This window comes from Carettochelys insculpta, chromosome 1 (assembly GCF_033958435.1).
Source record: "Carettochelys insculpta isolate YL-2023 chromosome 1, ASM3395843v1, whole genome shotgun sequence".
NCBI classification, from domain to species: domain Eukaryota; kingdom Metazoa; phylum Chordata; order Testudines; family Carettochelyidae; genus Carettochelys; species Carettochelys insculpta.
In genome coordinates, this window is record NC_134137.1 from 343,816,253 (window position 1) to 343,829,976 (window position 13,724).

General features: G+C 40.2%; 1 protein-coding gene across 6 annotated transcripts in view; it reads left to right on the forward strand.

The window, feature by feature from the left end:
• The window catches only part of BRD1 (bromodomain containing 1), a 99,175-nt gene that overhangs the window by 12,310 nt on the left and 73,141 nt on the right, over nt 1-13,724 (forward strand). For 5 of the 6 annotated variants that reach the window (XR_012648397.1, XM_075015781.1, XM_075015799.1 and 2 more), the window contains exon 3: nt 9,752-9,908. The exons of the other annotated variant lie outside the window; for it this stretch is intronic. Coding sequence is in view for 4 of the 5 variants with exons in the window: in XM_075015781.1 (XP_074871882.1) it covers nt 9,752-9,908 (157 nt within the window). In the remaining variant the exon portion in view is untranslated. The remainder of the gene's footprint in view (nt 1-9,751; nt 9,909-13,724) is intronic. 6 annotated transcript variants of the gene reach the window in all.

The window sequence follows — 13,724 nt, forward strand, 5'->3', positions numbered from 1 at the left end:
ATATTCCCTCTTAGTCTCCTCTTTTCTAAGCTGATTGACCAAATTAAGGATGTTTTAGTTCAGAAAGCCCAAGTGAGGACTTTCTAAGCTTAAAATCTCCAAACCTCACTACAAACAAAACAAAATGTATACATCTTTTATGTTTTTGGGTATTGTTTTGATGATGGAGGGTTGGTGGAAATGAGAGGCTCCTTACGTGGCTCTATGCAGCTCCCTGGAAGTAACCATGATGTCCCTTGCAGCTCCTCTGCCCCACTCCTGAGCTTCTTCCCACACTGAAACTTAATGTCCACTGTGGCTGGCCAGGGACTGCGTGATCTGCTCAGTCAGCCCTGGAATTAGCGTCACTGGCTGCAGAAGTTATGAAGGTCACAGATTCCATGATTTTGTATAAATTTGGTGATCGCCATTACAGGCATTCAGCCTTACATGGGATGGATGTGGAAGGAGACAGAATTTTGGTTGTCTGTGCAAACTAAATCTGATGTTTTCTGATTTTCAGGTTTTTGCCTTTGGAACCCCAATAACATTGTTCTAGTATTTGTATTTTTTGTTTGTTTTTATATAGAAAGACATGGTACAGCTTGGTTTATTTATTTGAGCCAAAAGAAGTAGGTCAGAACTAGATTATTTTGTAAAATGAGGCTGGTATCATGTTTAATACCAAGGGTAAGGAATATGACTCAAGAATGTTTTTACATAATGTTAAGGTGATCAAAAATACAGTCAAAAGATGTTAAATTCTTTGGAGTACTTTGGAGACACTGGGACATGGTGTTTATCCACAGCTTTATCCATGTTTGTGCAAGAATTATTCTAACCGTGGGATGAGGCAGAGGAGTTCAAAGACTAATTTTTGCTGCCGTCTCCAATTCCAGATCAGAACAGGATAAAAGTTTATACCAGTGTTTCCATATGCTTTTTTCTTCAGTTAAAGAAATAAAAAGGACAGAATTAAACTTTTCATTTACATGTTTTTGAAAGAAAATGGTTTTTTTTCCTAGTGCTTTTTCATCTTCATTTCAGTCAGATGTGTATACATGCATGTGCGTGGTGGCAGGAGGATTCTTCCCATAGCAGTGCCTGTTGCATTAGCCTGGGTGACCCATCGAGTCACTCTTTTATTGTGCCCGACATAGATCCCAGCTGACCTGCCCCTTCTTCAATTCTTTCTTACTGCCACTGATTGTACGCTGGAACTTCCTATAGATTCCCATAGCTCTTTATTTCACAAGGATTTTTACATTCCCATGTAGTCTTCTCTGTAGATAGTTTTCCCTGAATGTAGTTCATAATTATAGTAACTATAGTTACCTAGGGATAGCTCCTCTGCCATATTTCATTCTAATTCCCACAGTCATAGCATGCTGTGACCTCTGGGTTAAAAACTGTGTGGTCTATGCAAAACATGTGCCAAAGAGTGAGATTCACTCCTCTTAAGGTATCTTTGAGAGAGATCATCAGCGGGATTGATGTCGCATTTGCAGTGAATTCCAGTCTAGAACTCTAAAAGAGAGGGAACAGTGGCTAAAATTACTTCTGATGGAGGCAGCTCTGTGCCACCATTCAGATCCGGGGTCTGGTGCCAAGCACTTCCTTGTTGTCATGAAATGTCATGGTTCTGTTCTCTAGATTGACACTGGAAAACCTGCCTTTTCTAGAGAGAGGAGTTCTAGAGCAGAGCAAAAATTTATATTTATCATGCACTTTTAATGCCTAGATGAGCATTCTTCCCATTAATCTTCTACCCCAGCACTTCCATGAGGCCTTGTCTGTGTTCTAAACTTTTGTTGGTACAGTATTATTTGTTAGGGACAGGGGGCCACCCCCACCCCAACAGCATTTTATAACAGTCCTTGCACATACATAGTTATTTTGGCAAAAAAAAGAGCCTTTGTTGGTATATCTGTGAACTGATAAAAAGCTGTCCGTGTAAAAGCTCTCGTTTGCTGGTACAATCTGCATTTACATTTGGAAGGGTTACTGGTATAGCAAACTCCAGCTTTCCAATGGTGTATATGCTGGTGGTTTCAGACCCTTGAAGAGCTTTAGATTATTACTTGAATTATAATATCAGAGGCAGATGGATCCGTGAAACTTATTTGAGTAGGTTGTGTATGAAAAATTAAGTTTGGAAGCTGCAAGAGGTTTGAAATATTTTCAGTAGTTCAAGCTTGGGTGGATCAGTGGCGGAAACTTCCCTGTCCAAGTATAGTACTTAAGTACGTGATTAAATTTCAGCTGTGTTTGTCCCCTGAAATCGGTGGGACTTACATATGTACATAACTGCTTTTGATTAAGACTGTATGCAGTCCAGTGATTTCTTGATTCGTGGACCATATGCAGTTTGTCGTGTGGCTGTAATTTGTCATTCTTGCACCAGTGACACCCATACCATGAAACTGAGTTTTTCTTGCATCTGCATTCTGATATACAGTAGTCCCTCGAGTTATGGGAGGGTTGTGTTCCCATGCGCCCTCAAATAACTCGAATTTCATGTAAGTTGGGGTGGGGGGATGGCTTTTTTCCCTGGTGGAACGCACATTCTGCAGATGCGGAAGCAGAAGGAGCACCTGGAGCTACTTTTGAAGAGTAGGTCCAGGAGTTACGGAGGGGCAGTTGGGGCGGGTTAAGCCTAGTGGTGGGTTGGGGCCATGGGTGGGGACCAAGGGGGGTTAAGCCCGGGGTGGGTTAGGGCTGCAGCGGGGTGGAGTTGACCCAGGACCACATGGCCTACAGGGGGATGAGCCGGAGCTGTGAGCATGTGGGGGGGGGCGGGGTGAGCCATAGCTGCGCACGATGCAGGTGTTGAACCCGGTCTGCTCAGAGCCAGGGGGATTGAGCCTTGGCCAGGGGGTGGGGGTGAGGGTGAGGGTTTGGGTTCCACTTAAGTCCTAGTCATGCAAGTTAAGCGCAACTCGAAATCACACATTTGGAATGATTACTGTACAAGGTAAGGACAATGGATTGGAAAGGATACAACTATTGCTCTATGCTACCATTGGGGATCTAGAGCTAAGATAAATCTTTGTTCCCCCAAAGACAGCTATAATAAACTCACACTCTCTCTCTCTCCCCCTCTCCCCAACTTACTACATTGAATGTGACTGGGACATATTTTTCTAGGCAGAATAATTTGTTTAGCTCCCATTAGCAATTATAACCATTCCACATATTTGGTAGTTCTGGGACTGCTCTGGCTCTGGAGAAGGGTCATGGGCAGGGGTGCTCCAACCAAGCCAAGCAGCCCTGGTCTCCAGCATGCCATTCTGTGGGGAATTCTAGTCCACCCAGAGCAGTCCTGTCTGTGGCAGGGGGGTTGCTTCAGCCAAGCTGGGTTTGAGCAGCCTCCTCAGCTGCCCTGCCACTCATTTAATTGATTAATTGGTTAAATCTAGTGTTTAACTGGTTAACTAATTAAATGTGATTTTTACATCCCTAATTTGCAAGCCGCTGGGAAGGTCCTGCACTGGCAAATGATTCCTTTTTGGTCACTGGAGGGAAACTGCTTTCTGCTAGTTTTGTTTGTAAAAATCCTGGCTAAGTCTAGGAGAATCAAATGCTCTTTGGAGGTTAGAGACAGCCAAGCTTTGTAAAAACAAAAAAGCAGTCAGTAGCACTTTAAAGACTAACTAACAAAATAATTTATTAGGTGAGCTTTATTATTAAATTATTATTATATTAAATTATTAAATTATTTTGTTAGTCTTTAAAATGCTACTTGACCACTACTTTGTTTTGATGGTATATAGACTAACATGGTTCATTCTCTGTTACTAAGCTTCGTAAGTTTAGTTTTATGTTTGGGCATTTCCTTATTTTTTATTAGAACCGTCTCATTCTTTAAATTAGCAAAAAAGCACAAAAACAGCATATATACAGGTATTTTATACCTCACTTAAAAGAAAAGTTATTCTTAATACTGCTGTGCTTAATTTTTTGCAATTGCTACTGCTTGTTGCAATATTTTGTTTTATTCAAACATCTGAAGAATATTTTAGTTTTGGTGGGGTGGACATTTGTTATACTGTCTTATTGAAGAGAAAATTAAGATGTTTCCATGCATTTTTATGCTCCTTTCCAGAGATGAGGATTCTATGACCCTTTATTATTTCACCTCTCACTCAGAAAGGAACTGTGGTTACTCTTGTAAGAATCTTGTGTTTCATTGCAGGGACTCAGATAAAACAACATCTGTTTGCATGAACAGCTTTTGAGTTTTGAGAGTTCCTTACTCATTTGCATGCAATAGTAGGTGTAAAAAATTGAGGGATTTATTATGATGAATATCTTCAGAGTCAGTGGTTACAGATAAATTTATCAGTATTTCAGTGGATAGAGGTATGACATTTGGAACTGAACTCACTTGCTAAACTGGTTACCACTGGCAATTGATGGGTGAAACTGCTAGTTCCTTTTTGAGTAGTGTTCCTATGGGTTTTCTAAGTCAGGTGTATATGTGCCTTCCAAGCCCTTAACTGGAGATTTTTTTGTTAGCAGTGTCTGACATACACGTGTTCAGTCCAAGGGTTTACAAATGAACTGCCCTTAGTTCCTTCTTTACGACATTGGACTAAGGGCAGGCTCTAAGGACTCAGCTTGTGCATGTCACAGCATGTTTTGTAGTTCTTCAGTTAACTCAGTGTTCATTTGTTTTAATATAGAGTTAATTAGATGAAGTTTCAGTTCCCCCCATACCCTCTATTTTCTCTTCTACATTTTTTCTGGAGGGAGGGGCAGGGGAAGCACAGGAGGTGTGGCTTGCCAGAGTTCAAATACTGCTTTTATTTTTGGGAGGCTGTCTCAATTGTCAGTGGCCACTCTTAAGTGTAATGTATTGTAAGGAGTTCCATATCTCTCAAAAGTAACTTTGTCTTGGCTCTCTCTGAAGAATTGGGAGACCAAACTGAATCTACTGCTGCGGGGATGCTCAAAGGGGACGCTCTGAGTTATGTCAAGAGACCTCCAGGCACATCTGTCTACAAACAGGTTCAGAGAAGGCCTTCTGTTCTGACTTTTACATTCAGACTTTGGCTAAGCTAAGGTCTCGTCTCATAAGGGGAAGATCTTTGTACACATTCAGGATTGTGGGATCAGTTGTGGGTACCATCTCTCCACTCCTTTGTGGGCCTTCACAATTTCCATGTTGGGTTGCTTGGATAGCGTATCAGGCACAGATTCCAAAATCTTCAGCTTCAGCGCAACAGGAAACTAGGGTCATGCTGTTTTGCCCCGCAAACCCCCAGTGCAAGGAGATCTTTGAGGAACAGGAGGTTAGGCAGGATAGAGAGTCTGCCCCTTCTCATTTAGTTTTCATCAGATTTCATCATCATTGTCCGACAAGACAGTCATGCTGGTGCCAGCATTGATCAGTGATGAGTCTCATCAGTTCACGACCTTGCAAAGAGGGTTTACAGACACCGTCCAAATATCAGTTGTAGTTAAAAACTCACATCACAAACTCGTGGACATTTTGCAGTGAATGATACCTACCCAGGTTGCATTCCTTACTAATGACGTGCTCCTGAATCCAGCAAAGATTGTGGCAAACTCCTGCTACTGTACCACTAACTTCTAAACTGGAATATAAGAAATAAAGGTGCCTCCCTCCCCTCCTCGGGACTCAGATTTTTTGTCTTCCCTCCACCAAACTCAAGTCCTGGAGGTGGATGCCGCAAAGAGGCAGGGTAGGTAGCATTATTCCAGGTCCACACCTTATGCCAAGAATTGAGAGATTAAACTTTCATAGACGGAAGGCCTGTTCAACTATGACCTTCCAATTTAAATCACAACCTGTCAGTAATTTGTAGCCAGGTATTAGTACATGAATCACAACAAGTTTGCATCCTATATTGAACATCTTCCGCAAGAGCATAAAGAACAATTCCAGATTATCATTAAGAATGGTCTGTTAGCCAGAACCTCTCTCCAATTATCCTTGGGTGCCTTGGATGCTGCTGCTCAGTTCATCTCAGCAGAAGTGGTTACAGAATCATAAAAATTGTACTACAGTAGGGTCTTAACATTCGTGAGGGTTCCTTGTTGAGAATCCTCATAAGTTGAATTTCATGAATATGGCAGCTGCTCTGCCTGGAGCCTGGTGGCTGGTGCTCCTGCAAATAATTGAATTTGTGAATGTTGAGATCCCACTGTACTGAAATGGACCTTGACAGGCTATCTAGTCCTATCTCCAGCATTGAGGCAAGACTAAGTATTATTTATTCTAGATCATCCATGACCAATTTTGTCTAAGTTCTTTAAAATGTCCTATGACAGAGATTCCACAACCTCCCAAGATAATTTGTTGCAGTGCTTAGCTACTCTAACTGTTAGCGGATTTTCCTAATGTCTGATCTAAATTTCCCTTGTTACAATGAAACCTATTGCTGCTTATCCTGTCTTTTATGGTTAAGTAGAAGAATTTATCATTTTCATCTTTATAACAGTCTTCTACATATTCATAGCGTTACCTGTAGTTTGCAAGCAGCAACCTTTTTTCCACTTCAGGGCCTACACTTCCATTTACGATAGGACCTGACAGCTTGTTGTAACATTTGACTACATCATCCGTTTCATTTTCATCCACATCCAGGCCACCTTATAAGACCATCTTAAGTCAAGAAGTACACTTCCTCTATTGTTTAGGAGAAATACAACCAGCATTGTCATCAAGGGGGAAAGGGTTTTAACTTTTTGTAACAAAGAGAGCTGGAGAGTGAAGAGCACTCTTAGATCTGAGATGACTTAGCATATTTATAAAGTCTCTCTCAAGTTCCATATGGAGATTGTGGTAGCAACAGTCCCTTCTCTAGAAGCAGGAAGTTGGTTTTCAGACTCAAGCCTACCCAACATCTATATTGGTACAGTGATACATTCTACGCATAGGAGACACTTGTGCTTCAACATGGGATGGGATGAGATGAGATGATTTAAGTACTGAGTACTTGCAGTCTGGGATAGAGTGTCGTCATCCTTTGAGAGGCAAAACACCAGCTTTATCATAGCAAACTAGTAACTCGGAGGTCCATCTCCACAGTCCCTTCAAGAGAATGTGGACCCTTTTCATCTTTCAGTGTCGAAGGCAAATAGTCTAGGCGATTTCTGCAATTCTTTGGTCCTGTCCAGACATCTCTTTGGCCTGAAGGTTGTTCCCGAAAGGCTGGTGGGAATGACTGCTTACCTGGGTAAGAAGCAATTTTAGTTTTTCTTATCTCAACAATTGATAATATATAAGGACCAATTTTTATGAATTGGTATGAATTCAGAACTGTATGAATTACACTTGCGTGCTTTCTCTCTCTCTGTTATAGGCGTTGGGTCTTTAAACATAAAGAAATCCAAGTTAGTGCCAGTGTGAAGAATACAATTCATAGAGGCTGCGTCTACACTGAGCTGTGCTGCTGGCAGTGTGATGGAAAGGAGAGCTCTTGAAAATGTGAATAGCAGCTTATTTGCATATTCACTTGTCTAATTTGCATGTTGACATGAGACTGCCCTGCTGGCAGAGGCTGCTGCTGGCAGAAAACAATCAGTGTAGACATGGTTGTGCTGGCAAAAAACCCCATTGTCGGCAGCCCTTAATGCCTGGACGAAATCAGGGAAAGGGGCTGCTGGCAAAGGGGTGTTTTGCTGGCAAAGGGGTGTTTTACTGGCAGAGCCATGTCTACACTGCTTGTTTTCTGCTGGCAGCAGCCCCTGCTAGCAGGGTACTCTCATGCAAATTAGCTGAGAATATGCAAATCAGTGACATTTGCAATGTCAGGAGCCATCCTTTGCATCAAGCTGCTGGCACGAAGGCTCAGCACAGATACTGTCAGAGTCATATTTGGATTTGGTGTCAGCCAAGGTCTTTCTTCCATCCCACAGATAATTTTGCTAACTTAATTAAATTTAGTTTGGACAGTTCAGGGAAGCTCTAATACTATAGTAAGGAACTGCTGGCCATTCTTGGGTCATGTGGAAGCTTGAAATTTAGAGACCAAGCGTGTGCGATTATGCCTTTGTTGCTTTTGAGGCTGGTTCATAAAGTCCTATTCCTCAACTAGTTAAGTTCTCCTCTAGGTGAGGAACGCCCCGGGTTGGTGAAGGATCGGCACAAAGTATGTGCAGATGTTTTTTATCTACCCGGTTCCAACAATAACTGGGAGAGTGGATGCAACACTGTTAGGGATGGGAGCACCCTTTTCAATGCATCTGCCTGTATTTTTGTCATAAATCACACCTCAGCAGGAGATTTTTCTTCATATGTTAGCTATACCATGAACACCAACCTTTTATTTGCATAGGACCAAGCAGTTTTGGAAATTGCTGAAGTCAGGTAAATACAAGGATGCTACTCATTGAAGGAGTAAATATTTCTCACCTTGTGCAGTATTTAGGGTTCTTTGAGACGTCCCCCTCTCTAGGTGCTCCACTACTTGCCCTCCTTTTCCTCTGCTTTGAACTGTTCTTGTTAGATGTACAGAGAGAGTAAGACCTAAGGGCAGTTCTCCCACGCAGCTCCATATACTCTGAGGTTACATCTATACTCGAGAGTTGTCAATAAACCTGGAGTTTTGTTGACCTAACTCATGGAGCATGTACACACAAAAATGCAGTTTGTCTGCAGAAACTGTCAACAAAAAAGCCATGTAGATGCTGTAAGGGTTCCTTTTGTCAACAGAGCAGATCAAATGATCGATCTGCTTTTATGTGTAGATGCACTCTGTCGACAGAAGTTTTGTCGGAACGTTTTCTCAGACAGTAACTTCTGTAGACAGATGCTTCTGGTGTAGACATAGCCCGAGTGTGGCAGAGGGTTGCCTCTAGAGTATGTGTGGGCTGAACAGACACTGCTAATGGAAGATCTCTGTTCATGAGCTCCAGAGGCACATGCTCACCTGAAGTAACAGAAGGTGAGTAGCAAACTTTCTTCACATTTACAAACCTATTTGTAAGTATATTACACAGATTATCCACTATGCCTGACTTTTTAAGCTTAAGACTATTCAACTGAACAAAATAGGTGATGTTCTCTTTTAAGAATCTTTTGAAATGTTTGGATTTTTTTGAACTTTAGAAAGGGTTCCATACGTGCTATTTGATGACCAAATCTTGCAGCTCCTATGTTTAAATACGTTGTCTTGAGGCTGCATGTGCATATGTATGGCATACATGAACTCGTATTTTAATTTTCAATTTACTTTTTTCTTAAGCGTCTCTTTGAGGCACTTAAGAAAAAAGCAAATCTAAAGGAGGTCTTTGTTACATATTTAATATCTAAAGTGCATTTTAAATCTGTAGAAAAAGCTAAATATAATCTTTTTAATAAATAAACTAATTGCATAAAACATTTGTCATGAACACACAAAACATTCATCTGAAAATTTGTATAAGGCTTTAGGGCCTGGACAATTAATTACAGGGATGTAAGATTAAGTTTCAACTTTTAAAAAAAATTCTGAGGTTTTGCTGTCTCATTACAGAGCATTTTGTTATGACTGGGTTAGTAACTCTTGAAAATTTACACATCTTCATATATAAGTATTAAAATGTTGAGTAGCTGCTGTTTAAATTTATTTTAACAATCACATAAAATTACACCAAGAGTAATATACTCCAAAGAAAATTTATAATAAATGTTAGAGCCATATTGTTACAATATACAAAATATCGTGATAGAAATTAAAATATTGGTATTTAATTTCCATAACCAAATACATGTTTGATTCATTGCTGCAAAAATTAAACTTTCAGTTTTTCCACATTTTAGATTAAATAAAATTATGAATCAGGTGGCCATTCAACGGAAGAAGCAATTTGTTGAAAGAGTACACAGTTACTGGTTACTTAAAAGACTGTCTAGGAATGGTGTTCCTCTGTTGAGAAGGCTGCAGTCCAGTTTACAGTCACAAAGAAACATACAACAGGTACGTAGCACACTTTTTACTCAAAACACAGATTTCAAGTCTTTTCATATCATTTTGTAAAGACAACACAAAAAAAGGGACTAGGAAACTAGCTTTGAATAAATTTTGATTTTTCTTTAACGTGTCGTCTGATGAATAATGTCCTCTGAATTTTAATCTAGGATCACTTAGTTCTGGCATATTTCTAGGCCTCCTTAGTTTTAAAAAAATATTCTTTGTATTTATGTTGGATGTGTGGTAGCATGGAATAATGTTCACCAAACCCTACCAATGTTATCTTTATATTATTAATTTTTCTTTGTATCGCTCCTCACCTGTGGTACACCAGTAAGACCCAAAAATGCAGTTGTACTTTGAGATCCATTGGAACCACATTAAGCAAACACAGTGGTTGCCAAATGGAAAAGAATAAAGAGAGCTTTTGGAGTTGTATTTTCCAAAGAAGGAGAAAGGCAGGGTATCCTAGAGGTTAGAATGCTAGGCAGACATTCAAGAGACAATTCAGAGTCCTTCGTCTCTGCCAGTGCTTTACTGGGTGACCTTGGGTAACTCAATTCCATCATTTTACCTCAGTTCCTGATTCAAAAATGGTGCTGAGACCCGTCTTCTCTGTAAAGCAATTTGAGGTCTGTGGGTGAAAAGTGCTGTGTAAGAGCAAGGTATTTATAAACCTTACTCTTATAAATGTGAACTGAAACTTTTTAAAATTCCAAAGCGTTTCTTCTGCTCTTGGTGTATAGTGGCAGCAGTAGTAAGCCATACATTGTTCAGGGTGGAATTTCCTTCAATGCGGAGAGAGAACCCAACACAGGTCTAGGTACCATTTTACTACTAAAACCATTTTATGATACCTTATGTGGGATTCAAGTTATACAAAGGCCTTGTACTGGCTTTCTACACGGTTGTACCCCAGCAAACCCACATTTAGGTTGATTTAAGATTATATCTAGAAAATTGTATATGTGAAAAACAGAAGAAAAATTACTATTTGCTCTAATGAGGAGTCGGAAGCAGCATGAACTTTTTCTGGGATTTTTGAGGTTGTCATCTCATGTAGGAATAACACATAACCCTGACTTTTGTATGTTGATGTGTTTAAAAAGTATCTAATTTTGAGTCATTAGTAGATTCTGTAAATGATTGAAGGCCCCAGTTTTGAAGTTTTAATCATGTGGACAGATTCTTGCCCCACTCTGACTCAGTTGGGATTCACACAGTGTGAATTTCGTTATGTGTGGATCAAAAGGCAGAAGTTTTTTGGTCACTCTTTTTTAAGGACTGAGACTATATGATTGTTTCATTCAGTTTGTGCAGTTATTTAAATGTAAGCATCATAATAGTTATAATCTTTGTTTTAAAAGTGCTCTCCTTTGTGAAGAACCCTTGATCAGAAGAGTATAGTGTGATTTTTATATTGTAATTATAATTATACAAAAATCTATTGAAAATATCTGTCAGTGCATCACTATCATTGTTTATACTGCACTGTTGTTTGCTAACATATCACTTGTCCAGATAAACCTGTGCTGGGGAGGGGAGGAATCAAAGTTCATGTTTCTTTGTTCCTTCCTTTATTCTTTGTCTGTTTCTCCCCTTCCCTCATTGCTTCTCCTTTATGAAAATCCCATTGTTGTGGACTGTGACATCTCGAGTCCTTATGTGTAGAGGTGACATAGCTGGTTAATAAGACGCGCACAGATTTCCTAATCGAATTGACTTCAGATGTAAATCAGAGAGTTATTTCTTTTTCCTCTTCTTTCCTTGCTTCCCCATTCTGTTTGTGCAGAATTTTTAAAATATCTGCGTATCGGAGGACTAGCCTTGTTAGTCGGTATCCCTAAAAACAAGGAAAAGTCCTGTGGCACCTTATACATGAGCAGATTTATCAGAGCACAGGCTTTTGTGGGAAAAGATGAAGACGATGAAGTTGGGTCTTTGCCCATGAAACCTTATGCTCTGATAAACCAGTTAGTTGTAAGGTGCCACAGGACTTGTCTCGCTCTCTTTTTTTTTTTTTTTTTTAAATATCTAGGTTTAGTTTAACTAGCTACGGGCGTGTCTAAACTTAACCAGAAGATTGACATGCTATATAGTGTAATACATAACTGAAGTCGTTTGTGCATAATCTTACAGTTATTCAAAAATATTTGCACTTAAAAATAATTTTAATAATAGTGGTAGCTGCTGGGTGCCAATTACCTAAAAATCAGGGTACGTGCCAGAGCATTGACTTCGTCCTCTTTAGGCTTCTATTTCTGAAAAAGTTGGCTTCATTTGTTGGTGGGCAGGAAAGAAAATACAAAGTAATTCTGCTTTGGGGATGAGCATGTCTTGAATAATAAATTTTAAAACTACGTAGTGTTTTAACAGCTCATAATTTAAATGAATTAACTAGTGCTCCTGGGGGAATTCTGCACCACCCCACCATGCAAAAATTGTGCAGAATTAATGTCTGGTGCAGAATTTCAATTTTCCTGACAGAATAGTGCTTCAGAGTTGCTGGCTGTGACCAGATACTGCTGGAACCAAATACAGGACACTGCTGGGAAGAGTGAGAGGAGGATCTGTCGGGTTGCAGGCAGTTGCACTTCACAGCATGTCTTGAAGGATGGATGTGGCATGGAGGAAATTCCATACAAACCTGGCACTCAGCATCAGACTGTTTCTCTCTCTCTTTCTCTGGACCCCTTGGCTCTAGGGCAGTGGTTCCCAAACTTTTTGGCATCACACTCCCCCGGCTTTTGATTTGTGAAAAACCCTCACGCCCCACCCACCTCTTCTTTACCATCATCCAACCCTCCTTTAACAAAAAATTCAATTCATAATGTAAAATAAACGCAAAAACTTGATTTAAAAATGTTATTTAAAATTAAAAAGAAGCACAAATAGTTTTGGGGTTTGGGTGTGTTTTGTTTTTTGTGTTTTGTTTTGTTTTTTGGCCCACTGCGAGTATCTGTTGCAGCCCCAGCTGGCCAGAAGGGTATGTTACCTTCATCTGTTGGGCTTTTCAGGATAGGACCAGAATGCTGTCAAAGAGGTTTTTGTGCATTTGACAGTTACATCTTTCCACACTTCAAAGGACTTGAAAACCATATTCAGTCCCTGGGAATTTCTACTTCTGCCCACAGAGGGAGATTTGGTAGTTCTCAAGTGATAAGAAAAGCATGCCTTTCCCTCTGTTCAACATAAATCCATCCGAATCCCGTGGTCAAGAGACCGAGATACTCAAAGAATCCTCCCTTAGCTACAGCATCTGAGCTATCCATGTCCCCTACATGGCAGTTTTGATAGCTTCGTTGTAAGTTTGAGCCACCCAACAAAAGGATCTTGTAGCTGCAACATCTTACCCCTCCTCTTTTAGGTGGTGTTTCTCCTCTTTTCAGGATGCCTGGTAGCATGTAACTTCAGACATGAGTTTTGGAACCCATAATATCTGGTTACAGTATCTATTTCAAATCTCTCCATTCTTCCACCCTCTCTCTTGCTCTTCAGGGACCCCTCTCAAGAGCAAGAAGTGACATCTCTTCTACATTTGGTAACAGTAGAAACAGATCCTGTGCGACACAGGGTAAGGGGATTCTCTTTTGTTCATGCCAGGTGGAAACCAGCTTTAGATCTCCAATTTTAAACGTGAAGCACCAAAAATTCAGGGTAGTGATCCTTTTTGCAGTAATTGTTTTGCTAGAAGTAGGAGGTTGGTTTGTGATTTTTCAGCCTGCAAGATGCATATTTGCATGTCACTATTCACCTGTCATACAAGAAGCTTGTTCCATTTTTTTATTAATGGAGAACACTACCAATGTGCGGTGCCCACTT